Source organism: Canis lupus, chromosome 1, assembly GCF_011100685.1.
Source record: "Canis lupus familiaris isolate Mischka breed German Shepherd chromosome 1, alternate assembly UU_Cfam_GSD_1.0, whole genome shotgun sequence".
Taxonomy (NCBI): Eukaryota; Metazoa; Chordata; class Mammalia; order Carnivora; family Canidae; genus Canis; species Canis lupus.
Window position 1 is genome coordinate 95615777 of NC_049222.1, and position 16446 is coordinate 95632222.

The following is a 16446-nucleotide window of genomic DNA, read 5'->3' on the forward strand; positions in this document are numbered from 1 at the left end:
CCCCACAGGGAGTCTGCTTCTCCCTCTGCCTGCGTCTCTGCCTCTGTGTGTCTCTCATGAATAAATAAATCTTCAAAAACAAAAAGATATGATTACATCAAATAAGAGTGCTTTGTCTTCTAAATACATAAGTTTAGGCAGCCTGGGTGGCTCAGTGGTTTAGTGCCGCCTTCCCCCAGGGCCTGATCCTGGAGTCCCAAGATCAAGTGCTCCCTGCATGGAGCCTGCTGCTCCCTCTGCCTGTGTCTCTGCCTCTCTCTCTCTCTCTCTCTCTCTCTCTCATAAATGAATGAATGAATGAATGAATGAATAAATAAATCTTTAAAAAATAAACACATACGTACATACATACATAAGCTTACACTTAACGAATGCTTGCCATGTGGCATCTGGCTCATCTTTCACAGGTACCATCTTGCCACACTGAATATCAGCACACTGAGTATCAGCAACATCTCCCCTTGCCCTTCCTTCCTCGGGGGCAGCTAGAGTTTGCCCTGGGCCCGCTGGCTCCCCGCAGCCTTCCCTGCAGACCCACTGCCCCCGCTTTCCTGGCCCTGCAGGGACCTGACCCCGGGCTGGATGGACACAGGCTCCGTCCCTACCCCACCTGGCTGACCCCAGGCCAGGCCCAGATAGCCCGCAGCTTCTATCTCCCAGCGCCCTCCATTCCCCCCATACCCTCCATCATTCCCCTGTATCCTCCATCACCACGCCCTGCATGGCACACCAACCTTCACCCCCATCCCCACCTGCCCTCCGTTCCCCGCTTACCCTCCGTGCCCCCTCCAACCCCACACGCCCTCCATGGCCCCCATACCCCCTCCATGGCCCGCCATCCTCACCCCCAACCCCACGCACCCTCCATGGCCCCCATACCGCCTCCATGGCCCGCCATCCTCACCCCCATCCCCACGCGCCCTCAGTTCCCCCCATACCTCCCCGTGCCCCCCTCCATGCCCACGCGCCCTCCATGGCCCCCATACCCCCTCCATGGCCCGCCATCCTCACCCCCATCCCCACACGCCCTCCGTTCCCCCCATACCTCCCCGTGCCCCCCTCCATGCCCACGCACCCTCCATGGCCCCCATACCCCCTCCATGGCCCGCCATCCTCACCCCCATCCCCACGCGCCCTCCCTTCCCCCTACACCCCCTGCGCCCCCCTCCACGCCCACGCGTTCTGCGTCCCCACCACAAAAATGGGCTTCCGGGGGCGGGGCTGCGCCTGCGCACAAACCACCACCACCACGGGGCAGCTCCCAGGGTGCTGTGCGGCGGACTCCCGCGAGGCCCTGCGCGGCCGCCTGGACCCCGCGGAGGGGACACGTGGGGTCGCTGTGTGTTGCCGCAGGTTCCCGCGGGGTTGTGGGCGGTGGGCTCGGCCCTGCCCCCGCTGCAGCCCGCCCAGCCCCGGCCGCTCCCCTGGACACTGCCGCTCGCTGTGGGTGCGGGACCGGCGCCTTCCAAACCCTGCAGAGCAGGTAGGTTAGGGATTGCTGTGATGGGGGTGACGGCGGCGGGGAGGTGCGTCCAGCACGGCGAGCTCTGTGAGGGGGCGGCGGGCGGGGACATTCGGAGGGACAGTGTGCGAGGGGGCCGGGTTGCCTGGATGGAGAGTAACTGTGCGAGGGGGCCGGGTTACCTGGATGGAGAGTAACTGCGGGGGCGGAGTGGGGGCAGGTTACCTGGATGGAGAGTAACTGCAGGGTGGAGGGGGGGCAGGTTACCTGGATGGAGAGTAACTCTGTCTGACGGGGTCCAGCTTATCCGATGGAGAGTAACTATGCGAAGGGGGATTGGATGGAAAGTAAATGCAGCATGGCTAGTAAAGGTGCGAGCGGAACCGCGGAGATCTCAACACTGCAGGTGGTTAGCTTTGCTCTCTGGGAGGGCGGGTCTTAGGCACTCAAGCCCTGTGGTCCTGCTAAGGTTTCTGAGCACTTTAGGGGACAGGTTTCAGGTCGTCACTTAAGTTAATCCCCTTCTGAAGCAGCGTTTCAGAGCCCGCTTGTTGAAACCTCTTCCTGGCATTCGTGTCCATCACGTAGTGGTGATTCCTTTTCAGACCTTCCGTGGTGGTCCTGTACCCCAAGTTGCTTCAACTAGTACTTCAGCATCACCTGAAAACCTCAGTTGCTTGAGGACACACGTCCCTCCTGAGCACCAGGCCACCTGCTTCCTGAATGTGCCCCCTCGCAAGCTCTCCCGTGATCTCAGACCCAGCACCTTCCACCGCATGGTTGATCCCCTGTCCTGTGTTCCTGACCTCACAGGATGATAACGTTCACCCACATGTCAGGCCCGAAACGCTAGTGGTCATGCTTCAAGTCATCATCCTCATGTCCGGAAAGTTCTTAAGTCATTTATCTTTAAAGCCCTCTACATTTCTTAACCTGAATTACTGCAACTGCCCCCATTGCTCTGCAGTCCGTCTGTATTACCACCCGGGCAGTCTTTTCAAACTGGAGTGTTATTAATGTTCATTTCTCTGTTAATAATTCAATGTTTTCTGTCCAAACCAAACAATGTTTTCTGAAATCCAAACCTTATGGAATATACTTAGGGCCCTGGTCTATTTGACCTCTTGTCCTCCATTTTTCCTGGGATTGGACTCTCACCAATACTGCACACTTCATTCCAACCACACAAAATTACTTGAGTTTTCAGTACTAGCCATAGTGCTTCATGCATCACCATCAGTATTTCTCAACCTCCACAGTACTTACATCTTGGGCCAAATGGTTCTTTGTTGTAGCCGACTGACCTGTGCATTGGAGAATGTTAAGGAGCATACTCGACCTCTGCCCACTAGATGCCAGTAGCCGACCCACCCCACCTGGTTTTGACAAAACAAAAAAGCAAAACCTTCAGCTTTTACCAAATGTTCCCTGAAAAATAGTCTACACTTGCAATCAACTGATATATGCATTTACAAATGCTTTCAGTTTTGCCTATGTTCAATAGATGTCTGATAGACAATCCCAATTTGAGAATAGGTGAAGGAATGACAATAAAAATAAAACAAATTCACAAAGTGGGTCATTTTGCAAATAACTGATCTTATCTCTTCAAAAATCAATGTTACTTACCAGATAGAACAAATCATTAAAAATTTAAAGTGAAGACTGCCAAAAATGGTAAATATGTGGATAAATATTAAATTACCTTTTTCTAAAATAAATTCTTGGTAGCTTGCTATTTAAGCAAAAGTAATACCTAAGTATGATGATATAATAAAAAAATACAGCATATATAGAAACAAAATGTATTACAATAGCACAGAAGGTTGGAGAGGGAGATGAGATAGGTTATTAGAGGTTTTTACAACATAAGTGAATTGGTATCATTTCAGGGTAGATAGTGGTAAGTTAAAGATGCAGACTTGTGATACTGTGATTTATAATAAGAAATTTATATTTCTCTGTCCCATTTCTGGCACAGAGCTTCTAAAACCCTTGGAATTTCCTAAGTGATGAGAGTGATCAAGGTGTCTTTTGTTATGTTAAATCAGGTGACTTTAGAAAGCACCTGATTTAGGTGCTTTAGGGAACTCAGCCACCTGCTTAAAATGTAATTAGAAGGTTAGAATTTACAGATCCACTCTCAGTCTCTGGGAGGGAGAAGGGCTGGAGGTTAAATTCATTACCAATGACCAATCAGTATAATCAATGATGTCAATGTCAGGAAGCCTCCATAGAGACCCAGAAAGACAAGGTTGAGAGAACTTCAGGGTTGGTGAATACATACAGGTTCAGGGAGATGGTGGATTTGAAGACAGCCTGCAAACTCTGTGCCCTTTTCATATAACTTGTCCAGTTTCTCTCATTTGGCTGTTCCTGAGTTCCTTTTATAATAAACCAGTAATAAGTAAAATGTTTCTCTGAGTTCTCTGAGCCACTCTAACAAGTTAATTGAACCCAAGGAGGGAGTTGTTGGAGCCTCTGATGTATATCCTATACATGAGAAGCACAGGTGACAACCTGGGCTTGAGACTCATGTCTAAAGTGGAGGGGAGTAAGCAGCCTTGTGGGACAGAGCTCTTAACCAGTGGGATCTGACACTATGTCTGGGTAGATAATGTGAAAATTGAGTTTAATTGTAGGATGCCCAGCTGGTGTCAGAGAATTTTTTGGTGGTGTTGGAAAACTCATGCATCTTAATTGGTATCAGAATTATAATCTAAATTGTAGAGCAACCACCAAAAAAAAAAAAAAAGTACAAATAATAATTAGAGAAAAATTGGATAGTAAAATATACAATTCAAAAGAATACGGGAACACAGAAGAAAGAAAAAGAAGATAGGACAAATAGGATGACATATCAAAAACCAAACATGTCAGTATATTTTTATTAAAGTGTTCTAAATACTCCCAATTAAAGCATAAACATTATGAAACTTAATGAAAAGGAAGACCTAGCCATAAGTTATATGTAAGAAATACATTTTAAATCTAAAGACACATATAGGTTGAGTGAAAGTTGGAAAAAAAGATATACAGTACAGATTCTAAAATAAGATGACATGATAAAGTGGCTAAATGAATATTGGACGAAGGAGACTCCTTGATAAGGAATGCTTCTAAAGAGAAAGATGAAATTTTTATAATGATGAGATCAATTATCTTATCTAACATAACCTAACTGCATGAGAATCCAAAAAAATGCTTCAAAAGTATATGAAGCCAGAATTGTTGGCTGTTAAATGAAAAAACAAAGAAATCCACAATTATGATTGAAGATTTTCAAAGATTTATTTCAAAAAGACTTGAAAATTTGAAGCTTGAAAAACTACAAAGTTTTTGGTAGAAATATTGCCTTAAACAGCTACAGACATCAAAGAAGCTCTGCCATGTTATGTATTTTTTAATATGATTATGGCTCTTTTAAAAGAATTTGCACCACTTTAGGAATGTTTTTGTCATCCAAAGAAGGTCAACTTTTTTTTTTTTTTTTTTTTGCCTCTTCAGTTACAGAAATTATTGCCAAATAATGGCTTATTACCAAAGGTTATCCTAAAGTCAAAGCAAAACACATCCAGAGTCAGAGAGTAATCAATCTGTATGCATACACAGTACTGTTTATTTGTTCACAAAATGATTTGGGGGCATATGTTACAATGTGTATCCACATTTGTTCTATATTTATGTTATATGGAGGCTTACATACCGAATTTCAGTTATTCCGCACTCATGGAAAAACAAATTGACGTTACACTTCCATTTATATTTAACTACATAAAGGTTTCCTTTGAAGTTTCACAGAGAAATAAACATAACACTGATGTGAACAGAGATTTCTGCCCAAGTTTCAGAAATTTATTTATTTTTCTTCCAAATAACATCAAATAACATGTGGTTCTGGAGTCGTCCTTCTGGCCCACATGTGAAGGATGGTGATCACAGCCCTATGGGCAGCCTCTCCTTCCCTCTGGGAACTCTGAAGGAATATCGTCGCTTGCTGTGGAGGTGTCGGACCATTTGCTTCTGATGACTCTCTGATGTTTCGGGAAATACCAGCTCATCTCCATCTACACATATTTTTAAATATAAAACATTAGCGTCCTTTAAACTGTTAAAATGCCTCTCCATCCATTAATTTCACATTACTCTCACAAGGAACTGCACAAATATACTGCTCTTATTTTTAAAAGTTAAAACTGGATGCTTATGGCATCCGTTATCAAGAATATGAAGGGAGCACTCATGAACAGAATATAACTTTCAATTTAAACAATACTTGAAAAATAAATATGCACTAACGTATATCTATAAACCAAAACCACTTCTTTAAGAAGAGAGCAGTTGCATTGGTGTTCTTCCACTTTGATTGGCCCTCATGTGTCTGTGCTGTATTCCTCCTACCAGAATTTTGTGGTATAAGGGCATTAGAATATTCTTTTGTGCTGCAGGATAAAATGTAAAGGGTGACTCTTTCTATAGATAAAAACAATTACTGTAACAAAACTAGTATTTCTGAGGCCCACAATAGGAGGAAGAGGTACAAAGATGGAGTAAAGTGGCTCCCCTCCCCACCAATTCCCTTCTACAGAATGCAAGAATCAGCCTCTACTCTCTGCCTCTTCTGATCTTGGGGAAGGATGCAATCTTCTTTAGACCCCTAGAAGTCCAGAGCCCACTCTATTTTAGTTCTTAATGTCAAGCAGTAAATAAGAACTGTCACCCTGAAACCTTAAAAACTGTCTTAGACTTCAAAAAGAAAATAAGCTTGTAACAAGTTAAATTGAGTCTCCCTCAAAATGTACTGATGTCCTAACCTTCAGTACCTGTGAATGTGAACTTATTTGGAAATAGGATATTTGCAAATGGTCAAGTTAAGTTGAAGTCATTGTGGTGACCAACCTGGAGCAGGTTGTCTCTCTCGGCCTTCAAAGGGAGCAAACCCTTCTGACACCCTGATCTTGAACTTGTAGCCTCCAGGACTGAGCCAGTACATTTCTGTGGTGTAAGCCCCCTGGTCAGTGGTACTTTGTCATGGCAGCCCTAGCAAACTAATAGTTAGCTACACTATGTGTGCATTAAGGGAGAAAAAAAGAAATGAATCCATGTGGCTTTTTTCATACCACAAATCTCCTAGAATCTGAAAATATAGATGGAGACAATTGAAGTAGGACTAGGGACCTGCATCTTCTTAGCAGCACATGCACTGCAGCTTGGTGCACTCAGCTTGTAAGAAAGTGGGTGAAGTCTTCACAGTGGACATTGTAAATAGTGATTATGTTGTTTACAGGTGCTTATGTCCAACCATGCCTAGATAGGTCCTGCTGGAAAATAAGTGGTGTGCCAGAAATGAATGTTTTATCTCCATGGATATGCAATGATGGAGAATCACTCTTTGCCACTAGGGCATTGGATCAATGTCAGATCTCTGCTCACTTGCTCTGTGACCTTGGGAAGTCAGGTAGAGATATGGTCTCTTAGAAGTAGTTCTACTAAGAAGAAGTTGTTTCTTACATGTCATCTTATTTGTGAAATATATTAATCTAATTGTCTCCGAAAGTAAAATATTTAGGGATCCTTCACTATTCAGGGGTCGAACCTAAAATAATAAAAAGCAAGATTACTATCTCAACAAATACTTTTCAAAATTAAGTTGTAGGTATGTATTTTAAAGTTATAAATATCTTTTTTTAAAAAAAAATAAAATACCAATCAAAGGGGTTGGATGTTGTTATAAAGTCATGGATAAAATTTCAGAAACATTAATATCATAGGTTAAAGAAATCTGAAAGTTGACAACAAATAGAAATACATTTAATTTTTTTTTAAGATTTATTTATTCATGATAGTCACACAGAGAGAGAGAGAGAGAGAGAGAGTCAGAGACAGGCAGAGGGAGAAGCAGGCTCCATATAGGGAGCCTGACGTGGGATTCGATCCAGGGTCTCCAGGATCACGCCCTGGGCCAAAGGCAGGCGCCAAACTGCTGCGCCACCCAGGGATCCCTACATTTAATTTTTAACGTAACTTTTTAAAAGTTATTAGTGACTTTTTAAAGGCTATCACATCATAAAAGGTTATCTTCAGAAGATTCATCTGCCTCAAATTCACTTTACCAAACAGTTAAGATGAGTGATTCACATTTGGAATGCTAGAAATTTTTCACATATTATGTACTTGGACAGTCCTTGCAAAAGCTTTTCCCACAGCTGATATTGTTTAAAGTAAGGCAAAATCGGGAACCCTGGGTGGCGTAGCGGTTTAGCGCCTGCCTTTGGCCCAGGGTGCGATCCTGGAGACCCGGGATCGAATCCCACGTCAGGCTCCCGGTGCATGGAGCCTGCTTCTCCCTCTGCCTATGTCTCTGCCTCTCTCTCTTTCTGTGTGTGACTATCATAAATAAAAATTTTTTAAAAATTATTTTTAAAAAAGTAAGGCAAAATCCCACATGATTGTGACTACTTTCTTCATCTTATTCCTATATAAACTTTTTTTGATAACATAGTTCATGCTTTGTATAATTATCCCAAAATTTAATTTTTCTTAAATCTTCAGTAATCTTTCCTTACAGAATGGCAATCTTTTACATTTTTATTTGTGTTTATTTGTGTAGTAGAGATAATTTTTTATTGTAAATTTGTAAAATCCTAATTGAGAATCTGAAACACAGCTTTGGTTATATATTTTTCTTTTTTTTTTTTTCTTAGCATATAGAATTTTCCTTCTTAAGATGCAAAATTATACTAAGTGAAAATTAGTAACAAATAAAAGTAACAACTGAATGTGGGATATAGTATCTACAGTGTATGATATAAATAAATACATAATAAATACTATTTATATCATGACAATCTACTTCATATAATGCAAGTATGTATCACAAAATAGCTTTTATACTAGTAATAAAATTAACCAATTTGGGTTTCTGTGTGGATTTTCTACTTTCAGTTCAGCTTCCAAATTAGTAAATACACAAATGAATATTCCTGTTTCCATTTTTAGTCAGTAATTCATAAGTCACATGATCTCAATGTCAAATCACCTTCTTGAGGGGGACAGTCTGGATCCATTCCATGGAGTTCACATCAAAGATGTCCACTGCATTTTCACTGTACACGGAGAGATATGGGGCATTGTAACCTGGGAGATGGGGAGGAGGTGACAGCGAGTGTGGGCTTCAGGATTCATTTTTAAACTGAATTTTTTTATTAAAATAAATATAAATTCACATGCAATTTTAAGAAATAATACAGAAAGATCTCTTGCACACTGTGCCTAGTACCACCCAATGCAAGATTTTGCAAAACTAGGATCCTTGACATTGACCAAATCAATCAACCCATCCTAGGCAGATATCACCAGTTTACGTGTGTGTGTGTGTGTGTGTGTGTGTGTGTGCATGTGTTGGTCTAAACAATGTTATCACCTGTGTAGATTCTTATATCCACCACCACAATCAAGATAATATTTATACCACCGCAGGGATCTCTCAGGGTTTTTATAATCCCACCTACATCCCCCTCTTTCCCTAACTCATGGGAATCAATAATCTGTCCTCCATTTCTAAAATTTCATCATTTCAAAATTGTGGTATGAATGTAATTACACAGCATTCATGATGAATTGTATTTGCTAAGTCCTAATACATTAAAAAAAAACTCCAGAAAAAAAAACTTCAGATTGAAAACCTGAGAGAATCTCATTATAATCTAATTATAGAATATTAATTATAATTAATGTCCATTAATAGTCCATTTGCTGTCTCAAATATTTTAATATGGTTAAAATAAATAAAAACAAATGAGGTACATGGGTTACATTTTAGAGTTTGACACAAACAGTGAAAATCTGACAAAAAGCTTTCTAACATTTTCATCTAAGAGCAGTTTTATTGAGTAATTGTATAACATTCCAAAACCTGCAGCTCCTAAACTAATTCAGCTCACAGCAAGAATATAGTGTAAGATTAGAAAAGTATGTGTGGAGAGTGAAGTTAATGAACAAAGCAGTGAAAACTTGGAGCCACTAACATTTTTGGAACTTTCTACATTACCACTAATAATTTATGACTACGAACTTCTCACCTCTCAACATGAATATCTCTCCATTAAAACAGCAGCAAGGCTCTCGTGGTGCCATCCTTCTTTTCTTATAGTCAAGCTCTTAAGAGTGCCCTCTATCTTTCTTCCCCGACTTCTCAGCCCTACTCACACCTTCATCCAAGCAGTCTGACTTGTGCCCTAGTTCCTCCATTAAAACAGCAAGTCATCAACCACCAATTATTGCTGAAGCCAATTGACATGTTTCAATCTGTCTTGCTTGACTGCTCAGTGATACTTGCCTCCCAGAATTCTTTTTTGTGGGCTTCTTGCCCCTGACCATCACTCTAACATTTGCATTTCTTGGTTCTCTGACCTGTGCTGCCTCCCTGTGTCCAGGGAATCAGGCTGACAACATAAGAAACTTGTAATTTATTTTAGCATTGCCACAACTAGATGAACAGACATCATGTGGCCCAATGTGCTTCAGTGTGGCATACACAACACTATTAATGAAGTATTCTTACTAAAAAGTTAGAGTTCACTTTCAGTTACAGGAAATTTAGGATATAAAAGAAGAAAAAAACACACAATGAGGAAACATTCAGATTGTGGAACATCCTACAGGACAAGGAATCAGTGACATGGAAGAGTACTCAAGATGAGACGCTATTTAAGGTCTAACAATAACATGCAATGTGTGCACCTTCTTCAGATTTTGACTGCAAGAAATACATTATCAAAAGAGACATCTTTTTGATAATCAAGGAATATTTGATTATGGACTATGTATTTGATGTCAATGAGAATCACTGATAACTTCTTCAAGGGTAATGATAGCAATGTGGTTTTATGAAAAAATGTCCAGAGTTTTAGAGATGTAATGTAAAATGTATAGAAGTGGAATGATAACTTCTGGGATTTTATTTGAAGTGTTTCAACAACACAACAAAAAAATAAGTTAAATGGTCACAACCTTTGTCCCCTGTCCATCTGAGTCCACCTTTCCTTGTATTTTATTAGTAAATATCAGTGGTATCCACTCATTTGCAAATTTTGACATCCAAGAATCATTACTAATTGTCCTGTCCCTTAGCTTCAACTTCCAATCAAGTGTAAAGTTTTGTCAGTTAGATCTCTTCAATATCCCTCAAATTCTCTCCTCTCCACCCTAACTGCCTCTACCTTAATCCACAATTTCTACAGTGACCTCCAAGTTGGTCTCTGGGCCTCCAGCCTCACTTTGCATCATCTTTAATCTAACCATTGGAACCTGGGGATTTTTCTGAAATGCAAATCTAACCATGTGCCTGCAAAACACCTGTGCTATGGCTCATGAGACTTCCTCCAGCCCCATCTCTTGAACTGTCATCTTGAACCCCATGCCTGAAACAGTGAACTTATTATAGTTGCTCACAAAGTGCAGTGTGGATGGCCTGTTCCAGTTATGACAGAGCAGATGATATTGAACATACCCTGCCACCATCAATAATAATAAAACTGGAAAAAAATGTATATGAAAAAACTTTTTAGGTATTAGTATACAGCACAGGACTGCCATTCCTAAAAAAGGGGAAAGACATAAGGGAGATCCTATATTCCCCTAGCTTTCTGCTAGGGAAAATCTCCAAACTGTTATGCAGAAAAAATGGAGCCCAAGAAGAGAGTAGAAGTTTTGCTGGGCAGAGGAAACAGATTCTAATGTGTCTGGAATTTGCAAGGTAGAGTACACAGAGGAAAGAGCCAAGACAAAGGTTGTCCCAGACATCTACATACCAGTTCCCTCAAAGTCCCTGGCCAAATCCAAAGCAGCTCATGAACAGAGCAAAATTCCATGAGACCTGCTCAGAGCATTGAGGGATGAACAAAAATATCATAGGTAGTACAGTGCTGGAAAGACATTAGATTTCTGACCTAGACAGAGTGGGTGGAGAAACATTGGTAAAAAACCTGGGCATTTATTTGAGGCCCCAGAAAGGCCATTCTTTAGGAGTAAGGACTAAAAGCAAAACCAAAATAGACCCATTCTAACAAAGTCTAAAGCCAAGTATCAGCAAAACCAAGGTGGCTAGTTCGTCAGATTAATTGCCTATCAGAACAAAACATACAGTACTCTCTAGAGAAATACATAATACAGTCTAAAGTCCTTATGTCATAACATTCATAACATTCAGCAAAGGATAAAAAAATAATAAGATATAAAAAAGGAAAATATCATCCTTGACCAGGGGGGGAGTGGAATTTAATAGAAACAGACCCACGGATGAGCCATATGTTGGAATAGTTATAAGTAATTATTGTAAGTAGTTCAGGACTTTGTAAAAAATATTAATATATTAGAAGATAGGACAATATCACTAAGTGGAAATTTCAAAAAACTTTAGATTATAAACACAAAATACAATATCTGAAATGCTTAATTCCTGGATAAGCCAGGGGGAAAAGATCAGTGAAATTGAAGATGTAACCAATAGAAATTATTCAAACTGAAGCAGAAAAAAGGATTAAAAAAAAAAAACCTCAATGACCTATGAAACAAAATCAGGAGGTCTGGAGGGGCCTGGGTGGCTCAGTCAGTTAAGCATCTGGCTTTAGCTCAGGTCATGATCTCAGGGTTCTGGGATCCAGCCCAGTCAGGCTCTCTGCTCAGTGAGGAGTCTGCTTCTCCCTCTGCTCTCCCCTCCTCCGCCACTCCATCCACTCATGCGTGGGCACACTCTCTTGAATAAACAAATATATTTTAAACATGAGGTCTGATAAATGTGTAATTTGATCCCCAGAAAAAATAGGTTAGTTTATAGCAGCAATGGCCACGATAGCCAAACTGTGGAAGGAGCCTCGGTGTCCAACGAAAGATGAATGGATAAAGAAGATGTGGTTTATGTATACAATGGAGTATTACTCAGCTATTAGAAATGACAAATACCCACCATTTGCTTCAACGTGGATGGAACTGGAGGGTATTATGCTGAGTGAAGTAAGTCAGTCGGAGAAGGACAAACGTTATATGTTCTCATTCATTTGGGGAATATAAATAATAGTGAAAGGGAATATAAGGGAAGGGAGAAGAAATGTGTGGGAAATATCAGAAAGGGAGACAGAACATAAAGACTGCTAACTCTGGGAAACGAACTAGGGGTGGTAGAAGGGGAGGAGGGCGGGGGGTGGGAGTGAATGGGTGACGGGCACTGGGGGTTATTCTGTATGTTAGTAAATTGAACACCAATAAAAAATAAATTTAAAAAAAAAGAAAAAATAGGTTAGAAAAATTTGTGAAAATAAAATGCCTAAAAATTTTCCAAACTTAATGAAGGATATCAATCTTCAGATCCCAAAAAGTTCTGAACATCCCAAGCAGAATATATACAAAAAAACAAATAAAGCTGCATGTAAGCACATCAAATTACTGAAAACTAAAGATAATGAGAAAAAATTTTAAAGCAGCTAAATAGAAAAAAACAAAGGGAACAACAATGAAAATTATTGATTTCTCATCAGAAATAATGGAAGTCAGAAAAGAGTGGAATGTGTTTTAAAGTATTGAAAGACAAAAATACTTCTCTTTCTTTAGCTGGCCTTCCCTGACTCACTGTTTTAGATTAAGCATACCTTCTTTGGGCCCCTGTAGAATTCTCTGTTCTCCTATCACAGCACTTGTTTAATTATGGGTCTCATCTCATGATTATAATCTCCACACAGACACAGACTAGTCTATCTTATGTTTAATATTATGCTCTTAACCCTTGCCAGAGTTAAGTTGTTCATATTAAGTGCCCAATACTATTCTCCAAGTAGATTTTAAAAAGGCTGTATTTAATTTATAAAATGATGGCCTGCTTCAATAAAATGTGAAATGAGCTAAAACTATTTAAGAACATAACATGTATACTTTACATAAACTAAACCTAAAAGCCAAAAAATACTTTGGTAACTATTTCTTACGGTTTAGGAACATGCATGTGATTTTCAATGACCCTGAAGATAATCTATTTAGGAGCTTACAAGAAGCAATTTGAATTAAGGATATATTCAGGGTAAATTTTCCTGTGAATATAGTAAAAAGGTTAACTTATCACATGTATGACTTAGCTATAACTTCATTATTCTATTTAAAAAGAGAAAAATCAGGAAGTTATCTTCAGTGATGTTTTCAAAAATCAAATCTGTCATTAACAATAGAGGAAATAGAAATAAAATTTTTAAAAAGGGAAGAGAGATACAGAAAGACAAGGGAACAAATTGTAAGATAGCCTTACGGCAATAAGTTGGCGTTGCTGGCCACATCAGTTCAGTTGGCCTAGATCGGAGGCCCCTGCTGTCCGTGTAAATTCCGATGCTCTTAAAACATAACAGGTACTCAATACTGGAGATCTCAATTGCACAGAGAGCATCCACTGGTTGATGCACGATAAATGACAGTGTAGGGTCATGTGAGTGGAGCATCCTGTATGGACTTCCTTCTCTCCTCAAGGGGTATCTCAGGAATCCTGACTGGAATCCTACACAAAGCTGTTCACTGAAGATGGCCATCCACTGGACATTGGCTGGGATTTGGAGCTCTTTAAATTTTCTGTGAGAAATTTTCTTGCTCTGAAACAGCTCATAACAAAAGACTTGGCTTTTCCTGGCCACACAAAGGCATGTGTGAGCCCCTTGGCACACTGTTCCAGAAGTCATTGTGTGACACCCTTTTGTTTCTGCCAGCTTGTGAATGTCAGTCTTCCGTCCATCCAAAGCCAACATGGGGAACAGTTGCACATGATGACTTCGCCCAGAGATCACTGCAACCATCTGGCCATGGGGAATAAGCTCAATCTGATAAATCTTCTTCATGTCACCAACCTGAATAATTTCTACACAAATAAACATAATTTTATGTCATTTTCAAATTTAGAATAATCTCTTTATCTTGAATGTACTCTTCAATTTTACAGAAAAGCAGTTGAAAAAGGCAAAGATGATCTCATAAGTCTTCTCAATGTTATTAATATGAATAAATTTTTTACAAATAAAATGGCAAGTCACCTTCACATTATCAATGTCTTATTTTAAAAAATTTTAATGAGGTATAATTGAAGTATACCATTATATTAATTTCAGGAGTATAACAGAATGATTCAATATTTGTATATACTGCAAAATGATCACAATAAGCCTAATTAACATCCAGCATCATATGCATTTAACAAAGTTTTTGTTCATATGAGAATTTCTAAAATCTACTCTCTCAGCGACTTTCAAATATACAATATAGTATTATTAACTATAGTCACCATGTTGTACATCATACCTCCAAGACTTATTTATTTTATAACTGGAAGTTTGTACCTTTTAACCCCATTTATCCATTTTTCCCCCCACCCACCTCTAGCAACCACTAATCTGTTCTCTGTTATCTATGAGCCCATTTTGTGTGTGTGTGTGTGTGTGTGTGTGTGTGTGTGTTTCCAGGTAATTGTTTGGTTTTTTGTTTGTTTAGATTCCACATAAAAGAACCATCATATGATATTTGTCTTATTTTACTTAGCATAATACCCTCAAGGTCCATCCATGTTGTCAGAGATAGAAAGATGTTCTTTTTATGGCAGGATAATATTCCATTGTATAGAATACCACGTTTTTTATCTATCCATCAATTGATGGACACTAAGGTTGTTTCATATCATGGTTATTAAAAATAACTCTTCAGTGAGTGAGCAAAGGGATGCAGATATCTTTTCCAGTTAGTGTTTTTGTTTTCTTTGGATAAATCACCAGAACTAGAATTGGTAGGTCATTTAGTAATTCTATTTTTTTTTTAAGAACTTCCATACTGTTTTCCACAATGGCTGAACCAAATTACATCCCCACCAGTAGTATATGAGTTCCCTTTTTTCCACATCCTTGCCAGTACTTGTTATTCCTTATCTTTCTGATAATTGCCGTTCTAACAGTTAAGAATAATATTGTAGTTTTGATTTTCATTTTCCTGATGATTAAGATGTTAAGTGCCTCTTCATTGTCCCTGTTGGCCATCTATATGTCTTTCTTGGGGAAAAAAATGTCTATACAAATCCTTTCTTTTGACTATTTTTAAATCAGTTTGGAGATTTTTTTGTTATTGAGTTATATGATTTCTTTATATATTTTAGATATATACCCTTTCAGATACGATTTTGCAGATATATTCTCATATTCAGTACATTGCCTTTCTCATTTTCTTGAAAATGAAGCCATTTGAAAAATGGTTTCCTTTACTGTAAGAATGTTTTCTTATTTTTAAATTCTCTCCTATTTATTACTCCAGTGAGTCTAAGTCAGGTTCTAAGAAAATCAAAGACATAATCTCAGTGTAGATCTGGGAGGGATAGAAAAGGATAGGAAGGGAAAAGAGACCAAAAATCATATAAGTTAAAAATAAAAGTAATTATTCCAGAAATAACAATTATCTTAATAATAAAATTAACATAATACCATAATAAATATTTATTTATTTATTTAACTTATTAAGTAAATTAGCATAATAAACTTAAGCCCTGAGATTCTAGGCAGCAGGCCAAACACCATTCAATGTCCAACAAATGGAAACATACTACTTTTTTATAAGAGTAAAAAATGTTGGGATCCCTGGGTGGCTCAGCGGTTGAGTGTCTGCCTTTGGCTCAGGGCGTGATCCTGGGGTCCTGGGATTGAGTCCCACGTTGGGCTCCCTGCATGGAGCCTGCTTTTCTCTCTGCCTCTCTCTCCGTGTCTCTCATGAATGAATAAATAAAATCTTTTAAAAAAAAGAGTAAAAATGTCCTTTTTTCTGGCACTAATCCTTTATTATACAATAAGTGTAATGAATGGCTACTGTATGCTAGGCACTGTTTAAGTGCATGGCGTGTGGTGTCAAACAACAAGAGACCAGCTCCTGCTCTCATGCTGGACACCTGGTGGACTTTTCATGGGCCTCCCCAGTGGCACTGA

The 16446-nt window shown here is 39.5% G+C and overlaps 2 protein-coding genes and 1 long non-coding RNA gene across 17 annotated transcripts in view; 1 reads left to right on the top strand and 2 right to left on the bottom strand.

Moving 5' to 3' along the window:
* The window catches only part of LOC111097000, a 41904-nt gene extending 41225 nt beyond the window's left edge, over positions 1–679 (bottom strand). For all 8 annotated transcript variants that reach the window (XR_005354305.1, XR_005354308.1, XR_005354304.1 and 5 more), the window contains exon 1: positions 363–679. This is a non-coding gene — a long non-coding RNA (uncharacterized LOC111097000). The remainder of the gene's footprint in view (positions 1–362) is intronic.
* A 207-nt stretch (positions 680–886) lies between these two features.
* Positions 887–3875, top strand: LOC119875913 (chitin-binding lectin 1-like). The gene is made up of 2 exons (XM_038525512.1): positions 887–1483; positions 2068–3875. Exons 1-2 carry the CDS (start codon positions 887–889, stop codon positions 2278–2280), a joined length of 810 nt encoding a protein of 269 aa, XP_038381440.1. The 3' UTR covers positions 2281–3875.
* Positions 3876–4903: 1028 nt separating this feature from the next.
* LOC484191 (serine/threonine-protein kinase MRCK alpha-like) overlaps positions 4904–16446 on the bottom strand; it is a 66420-nt gene continuing 54877 nt past the window's right edge. For 7 of the 8 annotated variants that reach the window (XM_038527288.1, XM_038527286.1, XM_038527284.1 and 4 more), the window contains 4 exons: positions 13755–14351; positions 8502–8599; positions 6974–7058; positions 4904–5529 (listed from right to left, as the gene is read on the bottom strand). In XM_038527288.1, coding sequence (XP_038383216.1) covers positions 5399–5529; positions 6974–7058; positions 8502–8599; positions 13755–14351 — 911 coding nt within the window. In that variant the 3' untranslated portion in view covers positions 4904–5398. The remainder of the gene's footprint in view (positions 5530–6973; positions 7059–8501; positions 8600–13754; positions 14352–16446) is intronic. The other variant, XM_038527285.1, reaches the window with a different exon arrangement.

Bases quoted from the DNA above. Each gene is read 5' to 3' on its own strand.
- LOC119875913 (XM_038525512.1), top strand. From the start codon at position 887: ATGGCCCGCCATCCTCACCCCCATCCCCACGCGCCCTCAGTTCCCCCC. The intron at 1,484-2,067 runs GTAGGTTAGGGA...ATTCCTTTTCAG, and splicing joins TTCCAAACCCTGCAGAGCAG to ACCTTCCGTGGTGGTCCTGT.